The sequence below is a fragment of the Accipiter gentilis genome, chromosome 11 (genome assembly GCF_929443795.1).
Source record: "Accipiter gentilis chromosome 11, bAccGen1.1, whole genome shotgun sequence".
NCBI classification, from domain to species: Eukaryota; Metazoa; Chordata; class Aves; order Accipitriformes; family Accipitridae; genus Astur; species Astur gentilis.
In genome coordinates this window covers 17009002-17030996 of record NC_064890.1, presented here as the reverse complement: position 1 = coordinate 17030996, position 21995 = coordinate 17009002, and the positions used below count along the sequence as shown (strand labels likewise).

The 21995-nt window shown below is 38.2% G+C and overlaps 1 protein-coding gene across 5 annotated transcripts in view; it reads right to left on the bottom strand.

The window, feature by feature from the left end:
* Positions 1 to 21995, bottom strand: part of CPNE8 (copine 8) — a 109739-nt gene that overhangs the window by 82922 nt on the left and 4822 nt on the right. For 4 of the 5 annotated variants that reach the window (XM_049813943.1, XM_049813944.1, XM_049813939.1 and 1 more), the window contains exons 2-3: positions 14408 to 14448; positions 7324 to 7370 (exon numbers count right to left, since the gene is read on the bottom strand). In XM_049813943.1, coding sequence (XP_049669900.1) covers positions 7324 to 7370; positions 14408 to 14448 — 88 coding nt within the window. Of the gene's footprint in view, positions 1 to 7323; positions 7371 to 10618; positions 10698 to 14407; positions 14449 to 21995 lie in introns of all 5 variants that reach the window. The other variant, XM_049813940.1, reaches the window with a different exon arrangement.

Genomic DNA, 21995 nt, shown 5'->3' with positions numbered 1-21995 from the left:
CCTAGTATTCTGTTACAATTCTAGGAAACTAAAGAACTAAAAAATGGTTTAAACTATCACTAGGTTCTTGGTTCTATCTAAATGGCTTTTGAAAGTTCTTTAGGAAGCTCCAGGTAACACTCTCCATTGCAAGCTCACTGCACAAAATGGTATATGAACACACAACAAAAGATAATTCTCTTCTCAGAGTTTGTAATCTAGCTTGACTACATGTGAACAGAACAAATAAGAAACTGGAATTGTGGAGAAAGAAACACAGTAGCAATAAAATGAGCCTGTTATAACACCTGTCTCAAATAATCAGAATTACAGAGACTACGAGGAAGGAAACAAAAAATTCACAACTGCCAACCCCACTCTGGAAAAAGCATAGTTATAAAATATTCTGCAGCGTGATTGTCCCAAAGAAAGAATAATGTTTTTAATATATAAACTCATACTAATTATCAGAAAAAAACGCAACATTCCTCTAACATGCATGCAGATACTCATACGAAATCTGTATACTGCATGTACATATGATGGTGATTTCTACATAACCCTTTGTAACTGATGGTCGTACAATCATAGGTATATAAAAATCAGAAAGGATTCCTCATTTTCCTGTGCTTTGGCTTTTTTCCATTAACTGTTTCCTTTGAAAGGAAACATGACTACCTTGAAAAGATTATGTCCTTTTATTCCAACTGCCTTAATTCCCTCAAGCAGTTGATTCTTTCGAGAAATCTGCCAAAGAAAGCTTTCCAGTGAACTGAGTATCATGCAGCAGCAAAATTTATTCTTTCTTCACAACTGGGACAGTATAGGCTTCTTCCATACTCTCCATCCTTTGCTTCCTTGTACTGAAACTTTTTCTATTAATCTGCTAGAAACCACATTCCTATTTATGCCATTTCCCTCTGCTAAAGAAGATACAGGCTATTGTTCCAAAGAAACTTCACCAGTACTCTAAAAAAACCCAAAATCTAAATATCAATAAATATCGATTATAAAACGTCTAGCCTTTGTCATTTTCATTAAGACAGCCTTCAAAATCTACAAAGGAGACTCAAAAGCATGTCTTACTATGGTTCAAATGTTAATCAAATTGGTAGATGCTGCAGTGAAATGCTTAACTACTAAACACACGAGTAAGTGTCCACTTTGAACAAAATCAGTCAGATTATCACAGAATCATAGAACCATTTAGGTTGGAAAAGACCTTTAAGATCATGAAGTCCAACTGTTAACCTAGCACTGCCAAGTCCACCACTAAACCATGTCCCTAAGTGCCATATCTACACGTCTTTTAAATACCGCCAGGGATGGTGTCTCAACCACTTCCCTAGGCACCCTGTTCCAACGCTTGACAACCATTTTGGTGAAGAAATTTCTCCTAACATCCAATCTGAACCTCCCCTGGCACAACCTGAGGCTGTTCCCTCTTGTCCTATCACTTGTTACTTGATAGAAGAGACCAACACCCATCTTGCTACAACCTCCTTTCAGGTAGTTGTAGAGAGTGATAACATCGCCCCTCAGCCTCCTTTCTTTAGGGTAAACAATGCTGGTTCCCTCAGCCACTATTCATAAGACTTGTGCTCCAGGCCCTTCACCAGCTTCGTTGCCCTTCTCTGGACACGCTCCAGCACCTCAATGTCTTTCCTGTAGTGAGGGGCCCAAAACTGAACACAGAGCTAGAGGTGCGGCCTCACCAGTGCCGAGTACAGGGGGACGATCACTTCCCTAGTCCTGCTGGCCACACCATTTCTGATGCAGGCCAGGATGCTGTTGGTCTTCTCGGCCACCTGGGGACACTGCTGGCTCATATTCAGCCAGCTGTCAACCAGCACCCCCAGGTCCTTTTCTGCCGGGCAGCTTTCCAGCCACTCTTCCCCCAGCCTGTAGCGCTGCATGGGGTTGTTGGCCTTGTTCAACCTCATAAAGTTGGCCTCGGCCCATCGACCCAGCCTGTCCAGGTCCCTCTGTAGAGCTTTCCTACCCTCAAGCAGATCAACAATCCCGCCCAACTTGGTATCATCTCCAAACTTACCAACAGTGTGCTCGATCCCCTCGTCCAGATCATTGATAAAGAAATTAAACAGAACTGGCCCCAATACTGAGCCCTGGGAAACACCGTTATCTAGTATCTTATGATAGAAGGGGACGATATTCGCCTCTTGGAGATCAATTAATGTCATAAGTTAATTATCATTGCTTACAATTTACTAATTAATTATTTTTATTATTACAATAATTTATTGATTTATTAGTAGATTGGAAAAAAACCATAAGAATAAGCAGTCAGTTTGCTGGATGAAGACTCCCTGCAAGGTCTCAACAAGTTCCTATGGACTTGGATGTCCATGGATGTAACCATGCAGTACCATACATGCCTAAATGATCTGGAGCAGGGACTGAATAAAGTTACAAGACAAATAGATTTTTACTGAATTAAACAAGATAAATATATAAAAGGCAACTACGAAGACTTGGCAGAGCAACGTTATTCATACTGAATGATCAGACAATAAAATGGTAGATGAAATTCCACATGGATGAATAAAACACTATATGCACATGAGGAAAAAAAGTAACAGCTATCTTAATACAGAAGTTAGGATGGCTGAATAAGCAATGTGAGCACATAAAGGGAGAAGTCTTTCCGTTGATAAACGGTACAGTATAGGGACTAGGTACAGCTCATATCAGTATTTTTTTAATTTCCTTACAAACTGGTCACCTTTGCTATCTTGGGATTCCACTACAAACTTACCTAACTGCCTGCTCTCTCAGTTTCATGACTCAATCAAAAAAGATGCTTTTTCTTTTCTCCAGTGTATTTACTCCAGATTAAAAAAAAAAGTGAACAGAATTAATGAACCTGAAGAATGGGAAGCCATGAACAATTTTAAAAGACACAATGGAAATTTACTGAGGATGTAAAATAACATTTGGCAGCCCATGAAGCTAAAATCACCATAATAAGGACCAGCAAGAGAACAGACTTCCAGACAGGTATACAAATTTAATTTGCATCCAATGCATTCTTACAGTAGATGGACCAGAGACTCAGAGCCTTGCTCCGTAGGCAGTTCTTTAACACTTCCCATTGGTGGATATTGCCAGTAAAACTGCAGTTGGTTGAGTATTTTACAATGTCTATTAGTTATTTAACATTCGCCTTTGAAGTGCTCCATCTTATTTTCAGAATTAACACCCTCTTCGAAATGAAGAAATTCAGATTCTTTCAATATATTAAGGCTTCTGTAGGTAACAATAACTTATACTTAGCCATATTTCAAATGTGTCATCAGAAAGTAAAGGGAACTAAATACTTTAAAACTGAAGCTCAGGTTCTGATGATGCATTTGTTGCCAATTATATTAATTGAAATACCTGATGATCACACTGTAAGTGAAAACAGGGAAACTTTCGAAAAACAACACCCTATTTCATTTTCATTCTTTTCTGAGGATTTGGTGTGCAAGAATACTACTAGGTAAAAAACACTGGAATCTGTACCACAGGCAAACAGGAGTCAGCGCCCAGAAAACATCTACCCTTCATTAAATAAGGGTTTGATTTAACTATTGTATTGAATTCATCTGAATAGCTTAGCTGAAGGGAAAAAAAAAAGCACTAGAATAGAGTGCTAGGGAATTCATGGAGACTATGAAATTATTTACTGTGTTTATGATCCCCAAGTATTTTCTGTAGTGTTCAAAAGAAAGTAATTATGCAAAAGAAGGAAGAGAAGTATGTATAAAAGGATATGGAACAGAAACAAAGTAAAGTATGTTGCCATGACTGAACACCATTATTTAATGTTTACACATATCATCAGGGGCTTATTATTTGTCTCAGTTTTGTCTTCTCCAAACAGTTCCAGGTGAATTCCACCTCTACAAGCTAGTAAAGTATTTTTTAAAAATGCTTAAATGCAACAAAATGGACACATATACAGAATTTTATTGAAAAACACAGTATTAGTGCATTCACCACTGCAGACAGAAAAAGCACGAAAATAAAGATATGCAATTACTCATCTAATGAATATATCAACTAATCTTCTACCTAACACCCTATTTTTTACCAGTGGTATAAATATAATACACCACAACATATAAAATGCAACCCCGACTCAGCCCCTCTATCATGCCAACCTCTGAATTTTGACGGTCATAACAGCTACTAGGAATAGGATTCTCCTCACCAAACTTTATATCTGACATAGTCAAAAGTGTAGGCTTCTGATCATCACTTGGAGGCATTTCTAAAGAATGATTCATCTGATCAAATGCAGACATCTAAATTAGGTCTGATGAACTGCCCTCAGGTTGTTACCTTTTCCCATTAACTATAAATAGTTTAAACAGTCAACTGAGTTGTAAATACCTATACCTAGACCTTCTCCTGATAGACAAGACAGAGATAATTACGTCTTAAAAAGAAAAAAAAAAACATAAGGTTTTCTAGCAAATGCCATGTCAAAAGTCTGGTTTAATTCCTGTAGTTCCTAAACTGGTATATGATACCATTAACCACATGCCAAAGTGCATCACCTAGCCAAGATACTCTCTAATCAGTGTAAAGACACAATACAAGCAATAATGTTGCACACTGCCCTGTTCAGGTGTTTTTGCTTCAGTGAAGCTGAAAAAATGGCAGAAGACAATATAAGGTGGTGACACACTTCAACAATTACAAAATTGGATCTTTTAAAATCGAGAGCAGATGGAATCTTTCCATTGGGAATCTCCTAAATCACCTCAAAACAAGTACATGGAACATTTGCTAAGTAAGGTGATAATGTTATAATTTTACTATCAGGACAATGATGATATTAAAAATGGTTAATACTTATTTTAAGTTACACCAGAGAAGTAAGAAAATTCCACAAAATTACTATGAACCTGTCATGGTTTAAGCCCAGCTGGCAACAAAGCACCACGTGGCTGCTCGCTCACTCCTCAACCCCTGGTGGGATGGGGAGGAGAAAATACAATGAAAAGTTCATGGGTTGAGACAAGGACAGGGAGGGATCACTCACCAATTATGGTCAAAGGCAAAAACCAGATTTGACTTGGGGGAAAAAAACCCAAATCAATTTAATTGGTTACCAATCAAATCAGAGTAGGATAATGACAAATAAAAACAAATCTTAAAACAGCTTCCCCGTCTCCTTCCCAGGCCCAACTCAACTCCTGATTTTCTCTCCCTCCTCCCCCCGAGCAGCGCAGGGGGACAGGGAATGGGGGTTGGGGTCAGTTCCTCACACCTTGTCTCTGCCGCTCCTTCCTCCTCAGGGGGAGGACTCCTCACTCATCCCCTGCTCCAGCTTGGGGTCCCTCCCACAGAAGACAGTCCTCCATGAACTTCTCCAGCCCATGGGAAGTTCTTCACGAACTGCTCCAGCATGGGTCCCTTCCATGGGCTGCAGTCCTTCAGGCACAGACTGCTCCAGCATGGGCTTTCCCATGGAGTCATTGCCATCTTCGCGGGCATCCATCTGCTCTGGCATGGGGTCTGCAGGTGGGCATCTGCTCCCCTCCATGGGCTGTGGAGGGACAGCTTGCCGTCTCACCATGGGCTGCAGGGGCAGCCCCTCCTCCCCCGCTCCTCCTCCCCCTCCTTCCTCACTGACCTCGGTATCTGCAGAGGGGTTCCTCTTACATTCCAATCCCCCTACTTGCTGCAGGTTCCCCTTCTTAAATCTGTTGTCCCACAGGCAATACCACCGTCGCTGACAGGCTCGACCTAGGCCAGAGGCAGGTCCAACTTGGAGCCGGGGAAGCTTCGAGCAGCTTCTCACAGGAGCCACCCTTGTAGCCCCCTCCCCTGCTACCAAAACCCCACCACACAAACCCAATACAAAACCTTAGACAACAATAAAAGCCAGAATTTATCACAAAATCATCTTAATCCTAGACCAGAAAAGGACCCAAATGCTTTAGAGATGATCTAGGCTTGACTACCAAACAGCACCAAGCCACCTAGTCACCTGAATGCCTGAAGACTCCTGTTTTCAGAGTTAGCTATCTAGACATTTAGAATTCTGTTTATGTCCACTACTTCTGCAAATTTACTTAAGAATCTCTAGTGAATTCCCATTTAGGGTCCTCAAACTGAAATTTCTTCATACAAATCATCAGAGGAATATGATACAGTAGGTATACCAAGAGGATGTCTAATACACAGTTCAGAACAACAGAGAGCAGCAATTTAACTAAAAACTACAAATTAAGTAGGTACAATGTTTCATGTATTGCCCATTATTTGAGCTTTTATCCAAGCAGGAGACAAATTCAATTTTCTCATCTTGACAAGACTGAAACTCCCATCCACCATGTTTCAGCAAAGCAGAAAACATGTTTCTCCAGCCAAATGGCAAGGACACCAAGTATAAAGGAAGAGGTCTGGTTTCTGTGCCCCTGACCTCTCCAATGGAATTTTTACACAGTAGTAATCACATAAAATGTAAGTTCTGAAAATAACAACATAACTCTCTTTTACAGGGAAAAATAGTAAGGTAGTTCATTCCTCTCTTGGCTCTGTTCTTAGAACACATGGCCACGCAGCAGACCACCTACAGTGAACAGTTCAATCAATCCTCTCTGTAAGGCAGCTAAATAGTGCATTTTATCAGTAGAAAGATGACCACCCTTCCCCCAAAGCTGTCAACCCTTCAAAGAATAACATTAATGGAGAAAAATTAGATGACTAAGTACAGGGAGACAGCTCCAGGCTATAATGTTGATCTGCTGTAGATATCCAATTTAGACACACTTGATTTAGTTTCTTAATACATATCTCTCCACTGTATACACTGACTGGTTAAGAAGATATAGTCCAACCTATGGATAATACCCTCCCTCCCTTGTTGCCTGGTATATACTCCATTCAGCAGCACCTAACTTCTCCCAAACACTACCCAGGAAAAGTAGATCTCTGCCACAACTACAGGCTAGTTTTGCTGACACTGACCATCACCACAGTTGAATCCTTCCATAGATCTTGTACTGTTTGAGTGTCTTCTTCTCTTGATACCCACAAACCTTGTCCAGATTGATAGCTAAATTTAATTTCACTTATCTCAGGGAGACTGTAAAACAGGGAACTCATGAATTTTCTCTAATTTTGTTTTTCCTTTTGATGGAAATATGCAAAACAGATATGGAAATTGAGATTAACGTGACTAGGTTTTAAGTGTTTACTGGTACATAGGACTCCCATTGTTTAGCATGGCATTCAAGAGGCTATGACATGCCCTATTATGCTAGGGCAAATGACCAGCCTTAAGTATACTCAAAAAGTTTATGCATCTATGAATATGCATCTTACCTCTCTCCATTCTTTGTTCCCAATGGCTTGCGTGTACAAAACACAGACTGTGAAAAGAAGAAAAAAGGTCACTTTCAGAATTTAACATATTCTTAAATTAACTGAACCAATTTTGTAGTCTGTTGTACTGTTGAAATTAGTAACTAGGACAATCAAATAGTAATATGTTTTCCCTCAGTTTTCAGTATGCCTAACCAGATCGGCAACAATATGGTCTAGTTGTTGCAGCAATGAGCTAATACATAGGGTGGTTCTAAAATAGGAGGCAACACTTATGCTTGACCTCCAGCAAATCACTTGACAATCCTTAGCAGTAAAATTGGATAAAAGCAGGTCTTCATTAAATGAGGATGGTTGGGCTATCCTAGTTAATCTAATGCATAATTACCCTAAATTATGCTTCCTTCAAGAGATGAGAGAATTAAAATAAAAACAAATGAGGATCCTACTGGAAAGAGACAGGGAAAATAAAAGTGGAAAAAGGAAAAAAAAAACTTCTCAGGTTTTCATTCTTAATTCTGCTTCAAATTATTTACATATATATATTTAAGTATCTTGCGTATGCATCTTTTTTTTTTTTTTTAAGAAAAAACTAAAACCTAATAAAAAAATGGAATCAATTAAGTTTGTTGACCTAAGCTGTTTTAGAAAGACCAAGCAGCATAATCCCATAGGCATCACTCTCCTTAAAGATCTGTTTTTCCTGTAGAGAACCCATTACACATTAATCTGCAGCTTCCATCACAGGGACTGGTGACAGACGTACAGTGATTATACGCAGGTCTTTTAAACACTATTATAAGTACAAATCATTTGCACTGAAGGAGTGCTATAAACTTGGTTTTCTACAGTCTTGAATTAGTTGCAGCTAACAACCATAAAGCAATTTTTAACTGAAACTCCACTACAACCCTTTTCTAAACAGTGGAAATACAGGTATTTGAACACTTCTCCTGACAAATTCTTCTCCTGTGCTGATCATTATTTTTCAGCAAAAGGCTAAAAATAATACTGGTTTGGGTTGCAGCCTCGAACAATAAAGATAGGAGCCTTTTTTTGTTCTCAATGATGTCAGAATCATCAACAGACCAAAGTAGAAATTAAGTCAAGCTCCAAACAACTTTTTTTTCTAAGAGGAAGAACAGAAAAAAGCAAGTTCAATATTTTAGCTCACATAGAAGTTAAAAGTCAACACAATCCAACTTTTTTTCAAATAAGGTGCCTTGTAGAAGAAAAAAGCTTTTACAAAAAATTTCAAAATCATTCTCTGGAGATGTCTGTCTTCCTCCATTTACTCTAAATGAAACCTTGGGCAATCATGCTCCTAGCTTTGGTTCCTGCTTATAGTAGGATGAATCCAAACCAACAAGCCTATTTTTATAGCACACTCTGGAGTAGACTGCTGAACTATATTACATGAAGAATGAAGTTAAATGGCTGTGCCGAGGTAACCCTCGTAGAAGAAGGAAATGTTGCCAAAGGAAGTCTCCTCCATAGATAAAAACAAGCAAAAAAATATTCTCTGGAAATAGCCCTACTGCTAACATAGTATCAGGTAGGCTCTCACAAATATTCCTTTCACTTTCCCCATTGGAAACTCTTTTTTAAATTAACGTTACCAGTTCTGCAATAATGAATATTTTCCAATTTTCAGTAGTGGTTTCAGGAATGCAAATTCTTGCTAATTTCTAAAGCAGATATTATTGTGGATTTTGTCCATTTTGCCAAGAGCTTACATCTAAATTTTCAACTAGAAATTTCCCATACCTATAACCCCAGTTGAGAATAGAACTGAAATTCACTTAGAGGAAAAGCCACTCTTTACAGATTATTTGCACTTTTGCTATTCAGGTATTTGTATTGTCCAGATTTTTCTTAAACATAATCACTTTTCACTATCGATTTGCTGCTTTATTTTTTGTACTACATCCTGCCCTGAGTATTAGTGTTAATACAGTAAATCAAGTAACAATTGTGCATTGCAGCTGTGGAACAAAAAGAATATTAAAAAATGAGAGATTTAATATTGAGGAGAAGCAAGAAACAATACAACTGTAAAATATCCACTACCATCAAATTTTCAGAAAATAAACATTCTGGCGCTACCTTATCTCCCTAGTTTATGAAGCCAAATAAAAGAACAGCTATGAACAATAAGACTAAAAAAGATTATCATAGGACAATTTTCATCTCCTACCATGGTTGATGACATGGGAGTCACACAATATAAAAGGGTTAAAAAACAGGTGTGAAGCTCTACCTTAAAACTAATTCAGTCTCTTACTCTATTCCTACTTTTTGGAAGGCTGCTCACACCTGTCTGTCTGTCAGTTTACTATCATTTGGGGTTTTTTTTATCTTTGGAGGACTTAGAGCAAGCAATGCTAACATTCTCACCCTTTCACCGCTGAGGCATTAGTAGACTTGTATTCCCCTCCATTACCAGTGGCTCCCCAGTGCTTCTAAAGGTATATCCCAGGAGTGGGACCACCTGTCTAGTTTAAGAATCATTCATATAAAACCTTAAATAAGGAGAAAAGAGCTAAGAATTTGTAGTAGAACTAGCAATTTTCTGATATTTATCTAGGCTGTGGATGTGGCAGGTACTTTAAATATAATGAAGATATAGACTAATAATCATCTCATGTAAAATTTATTTTATTACAAGTACAAGGTGCAAGTTTGACAGTGATACATACATGTGCATCTCAAACTGACATTTCAAAAAAAAGTCAGTCCTAATGAAGGCTATAGAAAAGACATGTTCCAGACTTTCTGATAAATACTTTGCAAATTTAGAATAATTTAAAAACTTCTTCTATCTTTCCTCTAAAACTCACGCCAGAAATTTTCAGGAAACCATCCATGATACTGGCCTCCATCAGCAGTAAGGTTCATTATACTTAAAGGATCTTGGAGAGATGGTTTTATAAAGACCCTGATATCATGCTAATTACAATAATCCCTCAAAAACTTCTTCAATGTCATATCCAACTGGAGAAATGCAGATAAGTATGTTGAAGGTGACCTAAAGCACTTGAACTGCTCAAGCCAGAGATCTAAGGCTTCCTGAAGCAACCAATTATTTTTTTCTGAGCAGAAAATAGTTAATAGCATTGTTATGTGGGAGGAGAAGAAATAAGTGGGAGAAACAGGAAATTCTTAAGTTTCAAAAGCCAACGTATCATGCAACTACGTCCTAAGATGGAGCTGAACAACCAGTTCTCTTGTAATCTGGAAAACTGAGGGAGCAATGAGGAAGTTCAGAGCACCGAATTGATGAAGAACAACATACCCTCACAAGGAAGTTGGCTGAGAAACCCTTTTGGAAGGCTTTGCCATGTGAGCTCTTCCAAGGGAAGATACATCCATACCTATAGTCAGAAACATTAGCATTTAGTAATTTTTAACTCTGGACACTGATACCACAGTGTCAAATTCAAGGTAAATTTAATGAAACATTGCAAGGAATAAGAAGGTGGAAGTGTCAACAGTTATCACTCAGTTGTAGATTCAGTTCCCAAAATATAGTCTGCACGTTCTTATTTTCCCAGACAGTTTGGGCCTCCCTTACCCTACTCTGGTTTTTTCCCATTCAATGTATATATGCTTATCCTTCAGCCTGGCAACTACTGTTACATCTGAACCATCCACCTCAGTTTTTCCAAACATAACACTACATCTATTCCTTTTCACAAGTCTTAGTAACAGTAAAGTTGGCCTTTTCCCCATGCTACCTAAATCTTGCTATGATCCTGCACCCCGTTCTAGCAGGGACTCCATTACTCTTCACTGACCAGCTTCTATACCTTCTAGGCAGAGCTTCCTGAAGGTCCCTTTGTCCCAGTTGTCATGAGATTCTTCTCATTGTTACTATTCCATGGTGGAATCCTCCAGGGGAAGAGTTTTTACCTCTCCAGTCTTTCATACCAGACTCTTTCTATTATCATACCTAGGAGTCACAGGGCTCCACAAGAGGACACTCCATCCTGACCATGGTACTGCCACCACAGCTGCACAGTGGCTCAGTTTGGCTAGCCAGTGCCTAGGAAGAAAATTATTCTACCTAACTGTCATTAGATGAAGAAACACGCCAAATTCATTAATCTGTATCTCCTTTGTAGGTCTTATCCCTGCCTCACCAGGGAAGCACTGCTTTAACTCATTCTCTCCAAGCAAATTACAAAAAAAAAAAAAAAAAAAAAAAAAAAAAAAAGGTTTTCTCAAAAATATTCCTAGAAAAAAACAGTCTCCAAAGTGGAAGAACAGAATGGTCCAAATGCTACAGTAAGTCAATACATATGACTTGCTTTGACTCCACTGAGGAGAAAGCATTGTCAGTGAGAGACTTTAGTATTATTTAAAGCTTCATGAACTATACAAGTCTGGCTATCCAAGTCTGTCCCATCTATATCTAATATCTCTACATTATTTCTGTAACTTGCCTCTAGGGAGGCAAGTGCCAGTTTCCTCTTGGCATGAATATTCTATATTGCAGGGAAGTGGTTGGAATTGGGATAAATACTGAGTAGCAATTACAGTATAAAAAAAGGCTAAGCAAACTTCCTGTGAGAACCAAAGAAATCAAAAGTTCCTTCTTAATTTCAGGAGAAGGCTGTTTATGTTGACATGGGAGTCAACTATATTCATGTGTGTCCCTCTCTGAGAAAAAGACCAAGACATTAAAAACAGATTTTCACTATCAGTATGATCCCTAGATAACTGCATTGGAGTTGGAAAAGTATATTAGAATTGGCCTAATCAACTCCAATGAGACCTCAACACACAGTGTGACTCTACATAGTTCTATCTTCTATGAGATCCAATGGTTGCAAATTCAGTGGGTCTAAAAGTGGATCTTGTGAAAGTGGTATGATGCTGGTTTTGACACCTTTTTTAGCTAACAGGATATAAGTTGCTGTATACAGACCAGCCTAAGAATGGCCTTTGTCCTAGCAAACAGACAATGAGGAAAGTTACCCTGCTGTACTTGCAACTACAGAAAAGAATAGCACTTCTTACCACTACACCCTTACCCTCTCATTTTTACAGTACGGCCGTATCTCTGTCCTCAACTAAAGGACACTAGGAGCAAACAAACTACATTGGCTAATAAAAAAACCCTGCAGAATGCTAAAACTAAATGTACACTGTTTGGAGAGTACCCACAATCAAAGCTGCTTTGCCAAGTAATTTCCTGAGTGCAAGTACTTCCAGAGCCAACAGTTTCTCTCTACTAAGGACAGTATTACTGCATCCATGTTTTTGTACTGCTAGCCTGTGACAGGTAGGCCTGATTGGCAGCATAACTGGGTACTCACAACTTGAGACCAGATCTCGAAAACACACCACCAATTTGAATGCTTTAAATAAGCTGTTTACCAGAAACAAGAAAGCAGTATGTTTTTAATTGATAGGCAAGGTTATGACACTTTTAAAAAATAATTCCATACACTTTGAGTCCCTAATAAATAGCACCAATTTACTTCTCAGAAATATTTTGAAGATAGACATTAAGACTGCTTTAAGTTTTCCTGCCACTCTGTTTCCTTGTGTCCCTTCCCCAGCATGGGTGACCCACCAGCCACAATCGCTTGGGTTTGGGCTGCCCACAGGCCACAGACCCTTCAGAGATGTACCACCACCTTCTGTATGGAGCATCCCCTTTCAAGAATGCATCTCCAGCAGCATATCCTCAGAAGTGTGGCTCCCAGCAGTATCTTCAGCAGCTGTGCCTCTAGCTCCTCGCTGCTGCCACTTGTTTTCTAAAATATGTTTGGGCAGGAGCACTGTGTGCTCCCCTGGCTGGCAGAAGTTCTGGCAGGCACCGGTTACTCACATGGCTTTCGGAACTGACTGGAACCAGCTGTGACAGCCACAGGGTGGTTCATGGCCTCCTCCCACGCAGGTCGCACTGCAGTCCCCTGCTACTCAAACCCTGCGATTTATGCCTATTACAGTTCCCTATCAGATAAAACTTGAAGCACTTGTCCCTAATGATATTTGAGCTTAAAAATTAGACACCTCATCACTTTTGTTGAAAGGTGCCTTGATTCAATAAAGAGATCTCTAAATTCAGTCTATCAGGGGCAATAGGTCACTGACAACTCTTCAACATTGCTTAACCTAGACAACTGAGTTTTTATTAGACAACTGAAAAACAGTTAGTAATATGCAAGAAACTCAATTCTGCATGATCCCCCTACACCAGAGGCATGGTATTGCCCACGTCTCCTTTTTAAAAAAAAGAAATGTTTTATAGGTTAGGAATGTCAAAGGTACTCCTAACTTTATGCAGCTTTTCCGCAGGAAGTAGAAGCTTTTCCCATCAAAAGTGCGTTATGGAATCTCTCTCAAGAAACTTTTGGTTAAGAATGGACAAACATACTCTCACAAAAGTACTCAAATGTTTCACACTGTCACATGACTCAGTATTCAAGTATATCCCACCAGGACATGGTTATATGTCCAGACACTTGATAGAAATATATGTCTCAGGTTATTTCCAATGTCACTAAGTACAATACATGGTATTCTATAGAAGAAAAGCCCAGGCTTAAAAAAAGAAAATGAACTTCCAGATAAAAAGATATGGAGACTTGTAGGGGAGACAACATGACCCAAGATGCCATAATCTAAGGATTTATACATTATAAGAATTAACTTAATTTTATTTTTCAGCATTTGACTCAGATTAGTGGACACCATGTACTAGTAGCAACAGCTGCCTCTAGTTTATTTAGAAGTTTGCTTACTAGCTTTGAAAGAGATCTGGAACAACAGATACTTTAAAAAAGAAAAAGAAAAAAAAAAAAAGAAATACTTTTCTGCATTTATTAATCTTAGGAAAATGTAGGTTGACTGCTAAATAAGGGACCATGTAGCTCAGGAAAGCAGTATTAAAGTCTTTAAAATTCCAGTTCATGTAACAGAAACTATAAGTGTAACTTAATTACTTTAAATAATTGTCACAAAGACAATGTAAACCTGACATGGAAGAAAATCACCCACTTAATTTTTTAATCCAGTATTCACAAATTTGGAATATATAATGAGAAGAAACAATAAAATGCTATATACTTACTTGGATCAGATTTTGAAAACGTATCTCTGTCCAAAAGATTTCTGTTAAAAAAAAAAAGATTATTTTAATCTTATTTATAAAAAATGGTGAAAGATACAAATCAGATACCAATGCATATATGTTTTTAACAATTTTGATCAAGAGTCAGCTTAGTTTTCTGCCCTCCTAATACGTAAGATTTACTCGGTCAGTCAGCACTAACACTTGAGTCATCTTATTATACATTTTGGATTTGAGCAAACTGTAGCTTATATATTCCAATACCATGAAGTGAAAAGCAACACACGACAAGCACACCAAGTATATATAATGGACGTCAGGAACAGAAATACCTTCACATCACAAACATCTACCAGAGATTAACTTCCTAGCTGAATCCCAAAACTTTAAACTTCATTTAAAAGAATGGCTATGAGATCTCAGATCCATCAGGAAATATCTGTAAGAATCTGTCATGGATGCATAAGGTAAAGAAAACTAAAGTATACACAGGTCATACATCAAAATTAGGAATTTTCTAAATATCTACAAAATAGCTAGGAATAAGTAGTAAATATTAATTTCTTTGTTATGCAATGCAGCCCCAATATCGTAGCCACACTTCAGCCAACTGAGTGTCATACACAGATGAGGAGACTCAAATTAACAGTAAGTCTAGAGAATCAGGACCGACCAGAAAACCATTCTCAGAATAGTTACCAACACTTCATCATTCAAAAAAAAAATTTAAAATAATTTTTAAAAAAAATTATCCTGACAAACTAGAAAAATGGTCTGAAAACAGGATGCCACGGAACAGGGACAAGATAGAGCTATTAAACCTAGGCAGGTAGTTTAAGTTAGGTATTAAGCTTAATCAACAGCAAAATCGCAGCATAGATGCATATAGCTGGACATACAGTAGTTGTGTCAAAACCAAAGACATCACAGTAGACCACAAATTGAATGCAAGTCAGGAATCTTCTGCCTTTGGGGAAAAAGGCATACTAGAATACATAAAGAAAAATGCCACTTTAATTGTCTGGTCTTCGTAATACTGGTAAACACTCAAGTCAAGCAGTAATGTTTTGGGCACTCCGATTTCTTGCAATCTAAGACATGGAGCCACCAGAGTCCAGCGGAAGCAAAAATAAATGGAAGTCTATAGGCTATATCTATGAGGAAAACACTGCTGCAAATTGAAGCTGATCTCCATGTAGGCAGAGCACCTAGGAACAGGTTTAACCCTAAATTGAATCTTCTGCACTGCAGGCACCGAAGTTGAACTTTATTCCATTGTTATACCATCTTTCATTGTTAAAGGTGGCCAGACATGATGTGAAATCTCCACCACTGAAGGTCTTTAAGAACATGTTAGGTAGCTACAAGTCCTAATAAGTTCTTTGATCCTACCCTAGAGCAAGAGGAAGGATTAAATAACCAGTTTACATCCCTTACAGCTTATTATTTTTAATAATTAGTACAGCCTCTTCAAAGGTCACCATTTATTACTCTCATTCAGATCTAAATCACATTATTTTTGTGCTACTGAGCAGTGCTGAAAAGTGTATTAATATGTTGTTCAATACAGGTGTTCTAAGTGGTCCACTGAGGCTTCGACAAGGAAAAGACACTGTATTCCCAATTTAGAAACTGCCAAGTCCACATTTCAGAACAAGCAATAAGAACAAAAGATAGCTTTAAAAGAACATTGGGTGCATCTGTTTCATCCACTTTAGCCAAAGTAGGCACTAGGATTAAAATCTATATTTGTGAATGAACCTGAAGTGTGCACATGCCACTTCTTCAGAATTTCTCTAATCCATTCAGAAGTGGGATTTTTACATATGCATTTAATTATACTTAGAAAGACTGTACTCCGTCTTAACCAAAAATGTGCAAATATAAATTAAAATATTAACAAACCCAGGAAAATCAGCGATTCCAAGTCTGTATTTGACAATGACCACTACAAACTGCTTTAAAAGACAGTACAGTAAGTTCTGCAATATCATAATTGCCAATCCAAAATGAAAATTGCCTCCTACTCCTCTTTAATTATACATACCTAGATAAGCCATTAATTCATGGTAACTAGAATTGGCTTTATTATCAAAAAATGAATTGCTATAAAAACCTAGAATTATGGTTATATGAAAGAAATAGTACATTAGGTTTTGGGATAGGCCTCCCATGCTCACTATTAGGATTCCAAGCAACTTTAATTCCTCTGCATAAATACTATAAAATGACCTTATAATTGGTAAATTAGTGTTTGTGCAGATTAAGATTAAACCATTTTAATGACTCTTATACTGAACTAAGGTGCTTTGAGTTTTTTAAATATTTCCTACTCTTATCTTGTTCCTTTTTAAGTTTTCTTCCTCTATTTTCCCATATACATAAAAACATAAAGACTGGCGATACCAGGTACTGTAAAGCTCAGTCTATCCTGATACCCTTATTCCAGCAGTTGCAAAAAGTAGCCACCATGGGAACAGTGTAAGAACAAGGTAAGAATCTGTAATACTTCCTGAGAATGTTCCTGGTCACCAACCATTAGCTGCTCAGGGCCTTCTTGAATTGAGAACATTTCTACATCAACAGTATTCCTGAAAGGATTGTAAGGGTTGAGATACCAAAGTTTAACACTGTAACTCAGGTCAGTGTCATTAATTCACAGGTTTGAACTAATACAGCTTGTAATATACTCAGTTTGACCTTTCACGCATTTCACCATAAATAAACAATGTCTTCAGCAAAGTTTGCAGGCATGCCTGATCTCCCAAATCATTAATAACCAACCAAAATAGTAACATAAGAACTTAAGCTGTTCAAGCAATGCAGCTAGTTTCAGAAGAAACTTAAAGAATAGTGCCAACAGAAAAAAAAAAAGTCTGATTTGCCCACTAAATCACCTAACAGCTCAAAAGACTGCTCAATTTCATTTGTGCATTTTCATTTTAGGCAGAAAACAATCAAAGTCCTCCTTTAAATATATGAAAACTGCATGCCACATAAGCATAGGACACTCTACAACCAAAAGAAATGCTAAAAGCATAAGAAGACTGGACGTATTTCTGGAACTTTATGTAGTCTTTATCCCTTTAATAGTCAATGGCACTTTCTGCACAGGCTGAGCAATACAGGGTGTATTTCTTTCCCTTTTTCCTCAGAAAAGCATTCTCTTTGGTAGTATGCTATTTTGTCTCAGGAAACAGTCCTAGGAAAGCTCACAAACTCAGAAACCAGAAATAGCTGAAACTTCTGTTTCTTCCTCCTAATCAAAGTATCAAGAGAAACAGACTTCTATTTTGACTGAAGATGGTGAGTATGCTTTTTCTATGCCCATTAAGCTTTTCAGACAAAGAATGCAAAAAGAAAAGACAAGGAATTGCTATTAATTATGAGGAGAAAAAAAAAAAAGACATATGCTTTTACCTGGAAAAACATGCACATCAAATACCTACAGCAAAGAAGTCTGGGAAGATCTGTGCAGAAAGCATTATTCTACCATCACAGATCCTGAAGGAATTCATTCTGCACCTCCCCATTCTGGAGTGGACCTACCAAAATGGTTGCAAGAGCATAAAAAAGGAACGGAAAAAAAACAAATAGGAGCCATGGCAATAACACCTACTTAGTCTAAACTGGAACACACAAGACAGATTATAAATGCTGGGATAAAGAGTTATTTTTCTGTATGAGAGCAATTTCCCCAGGAAAAAGAAAAGTAATCAGTCAATAAGAAAATTTAAAACATATTTAGCTATGCATTGCAGAATCACTTTGTTCACACAGTTTCATGAACTCCATAAAAATTTGTCAAAATAACAGTTTCTGCCCAGTACTTTCCTTCAAAAATTGTTTCAAAACAGAATAGAGTATTTCAGTTGGAGCAGACATCTAGTTCAACTTCAGGGCTTGTTAAAGCATGTTATTAAGGGCATTGTCCAAATGTCTCTTAAACACTGACAGGCATGGGGCATTAACCTCCTCTCTAGAAAGCCTGTTCCAGCGTTTGACTACCCTCTCAATAAAGAAATGTTTCCTAATGTCAAGTTTTTTGTACTACATTTAATGTAAAAACATCTCATATGTATAAATCAGATACTTCAAGATTCACTGATCTAGTTAGCAGTGGTAGCTAAACAGAAATCGTTACAGTCGATGTTGCTTTGTATGATCTCACATACTCTATGCATCATACCTACGTTGACAAAGACTGATCTATGTTAAAAAGTAACATTTGCTCACCTTGTTCACATACAGGTTGCTTCAAATTTGACTTTATTTTAATCCTCAATATCTGAACTTCCTGCTTTGTAATTTGTTTGTTTTAAATTTAACTCTCTGTTATACCCAACTGCTAAGCTGAAGTAAATCCAATTCTCCCTTCAAAAATGACAGAATTCTGGCACTGAAAAACAGACTACAGTACCTACAGAATGAAATAGTTTAAAATCTATCTCTCTAGTCTCAAAAAAACACCCCCACAAAACCCTAAAAACCCTGTGTTCATATGACTGGAAATATACTTATTTATACATTGCTTTCAGCAGCTCTGAAATCCTTAATGATAAAAAAGTGGTTTACTTCAGATGAATTTGTCAGAATCTCTCCAGGTGTTACAAGTTTTATGTTTCTCTTCATCTTTAGATTACATTTAAGTGCATGCAAAGATTCCTTGGTGGTGAAATAAAGCACTCAGCAGTTTCCAAACACAGAAGTTAGTTACCCATGCAAAAATGTTTTAATTTTTAGAAAATATACATTTTCAATATATTATATTCTCATATAAGCATACACTACTTTTCTCACAGTACACTTGTACCACTCCATGGGAAGAGGAATTGTCCCTAGTTCATTAAACAGTCCATTAAACAAATGCATTTCTGTTTCCCTCACTTAATGCGGGGCCCATGTGTCTTTTTCAATGAAGATCCTGAAAAAAGCAGCAGCATCTCCTCACTTTTTACTGTGCAGAATAGTATCCATTCTACTACTAATTGAAACATAACTGTATTACATCCTAGTAGTCACTGTCCCTCAGCCTTGACTGATATTACTGAACTTGCAATAGTCAGTCCTAGGTAAGATGAGGTATGATCCAAAGAGCCTACTTGAGTGAAGAGTCCACTTGACTTCCTGCAGAGTAATTTCACAAACAATTTTTCAGTCGTAATGCTAGCTTAAGTAGTCACCCTTCCCTAGCTATTTACTCTCACCTTCTGTATTCTGTCAGAACACAATAAAAAGCAAGCTATTAGCCTCCAGATCTCTATATTCAAAATGCCCTGGACTTAAAAACAGATTAGACAATTTCTCAGAATTTTATCTTCTTGTCAAAATAACTGGTTCTCTTAGGAAAGGCTCACAGGCGAGAAAATGGTGGCTCTCCTGACTAAGAAGCAATTAGGATGACGACTTCTTTTCTGTTCAGATTGTCTCCACTCTTTGGGACGCTAGAAGGACTGTGAAGAAGGCAAACATATCTCTGATATGCAAACTTAACATCCACAATACCTCTTCATAACTTTTGGAGAATTGACTCTTCTTGTGCACAAGACGACAAAAAAATAATTTTCAGCCTCCCAGTAACTTTCATTATCTATTTAAACATATATTGGTTGAGAAGCCATTATCTTAAAGGAAAAAAGAAAGGCAGAAGCAATGAGAAGGGTTAGACCAGCAGTGCTTCCATGAGGTTTTTTGACAACCCACAGAAAGTCCTCTCCGGCTAGATGTACACAAACAGTTTAAGGAAGAAACCTCTATTAAAACTGCTAACTACTCCTGGAGAGTAAAAAAAAAAACAACAAAGGAGTTGCCAAGTTTATTTACTTCAACGTAAGAATAGTTTTGCAGACATTCTATGGAAACAGACAGGAAGTGCTGGATTATGAAAAGATACACTTGCAGATGAAGCAGACCTGAACACATTCTTGGACTGTTCCAGTTTAAATAAAAAAAGTCCATTTAGGAATATCACAAACTGAATTCTGCTTCAATACCAACCTAATTATTATTTGAAACCAACAGAATGAACCATCTACATTTATGTTTCTAAGGCTGAGCAGGTAAACAGTCTCTGGGTCTGAGCTACTGGTAACGTATCCTGAGGGATGGCACTAAGGATTGCTGGTGGTAAACGATCTATTCAATCTAGTGTCAACTCACTGATCCCTTCCAGCTACTTTCACCCAGCCCATCCAAATCCATGGATATGCTGCCCTATTTTAGATCTGATTTCTTTAGGAATGTAGAGTTAATACAGTATTTCATTAATGTATAACTATATATAACATACAGACTGGTATTGCAGTTTTTCTGAAACAATTCTTCAAAAGGTATACATCAAAGAAGTAATTTAGAAAGCAAACATATACCTCATCATTTCTCAGCCATTGCAGAGGTGTTGGGGGGTGAGGCACTGCTTAGATGGGCAGAGAAAGAAAGAAAATGAGGAAAATAATACTACTACAGAAAGTCTTCATAATAATACATTTAAAGTTGTTACACACTTCCTAGTACCTAGCCCTTTCCCCGCTGTCAGGCTTTCCCATATACCACCCTTCTGAGGCCTGACATAGCCAGCTTCAGCTGTGGGAGGGTGTTACACTGAGCCATCCCCAGTGTACCACATCCTGCCTGGAGAGAAGCATGAAGTTTACAGTGGTGGCAGGGGTGGAACAGGTGGTCTCAGGAGTATGATGTAGATGGCTTCTTCCTCCTCACTCTGATGACCCCCACCTGGGCTATTTCTCCAACATGCTTTTACATCCTGCTCTTGCCTCATTGGTCTGCAACTCCATTTCACATCCACATTTACTGTATATATTGTGTATTACATCTGCTTGAGACTTGCTCTTTCAGCTCTTTTGATCCTGCCCAGCTCCCAGCCTGGACTTCTTTACCAACCACTGGTGACCTCTTCACAGCGCTGGGGTCCCCAATGGCACCCCGAGTCCCCTCTTCTCAGCTGCTGCTGCTGCTCCTGCTCCTCCACCCTGCATCCTGTGTCCACACTTGCAAGCCCTCTGCTATCCCTCTGCACTGCACCCTTCCCTGCAACTCACAAATAGGTCATTCTACACAGAATAACTACTTGCTGCTACTATCTGTAGAAAGAAATACGGTTATACCACACAATTACACAAAGACAAGCCAAAGCAAAACCAAGCAGTAGCCACCTGGTCATTAGAAGAAAACACTGGTTTGGGTTTGCAGCTAAGCAAACCCAAACAAAGCTCCATGTAGGCAAAGACAAGTTTAGACGAAATCTGACAAGTCCTGAGACTTGTAGAGTTGTATGAAACCTGGGGCCTGCTCCTAGCAATGGCAAGGCTGAATTTACGGGGCAACACCACATCTGCCTTAAATTCTAGAAGTCACATGGCTGCATGCTTAAAGTTCAAACAATATAGACGCATAGGTGAAAACAAAACCATGTAGGCTATCAGGCTAACGCATCTCTGTGACTATGTTGATGGACACTGTCACCCATTTACATTTTCTCCCAGTACACTCATTTTTCTCAGCTGAAGCCAGCTGGCTCTCTAGGCAGTTTCATTTCAAAGAAAAAACATATAAGATCAACTTTCTGTTG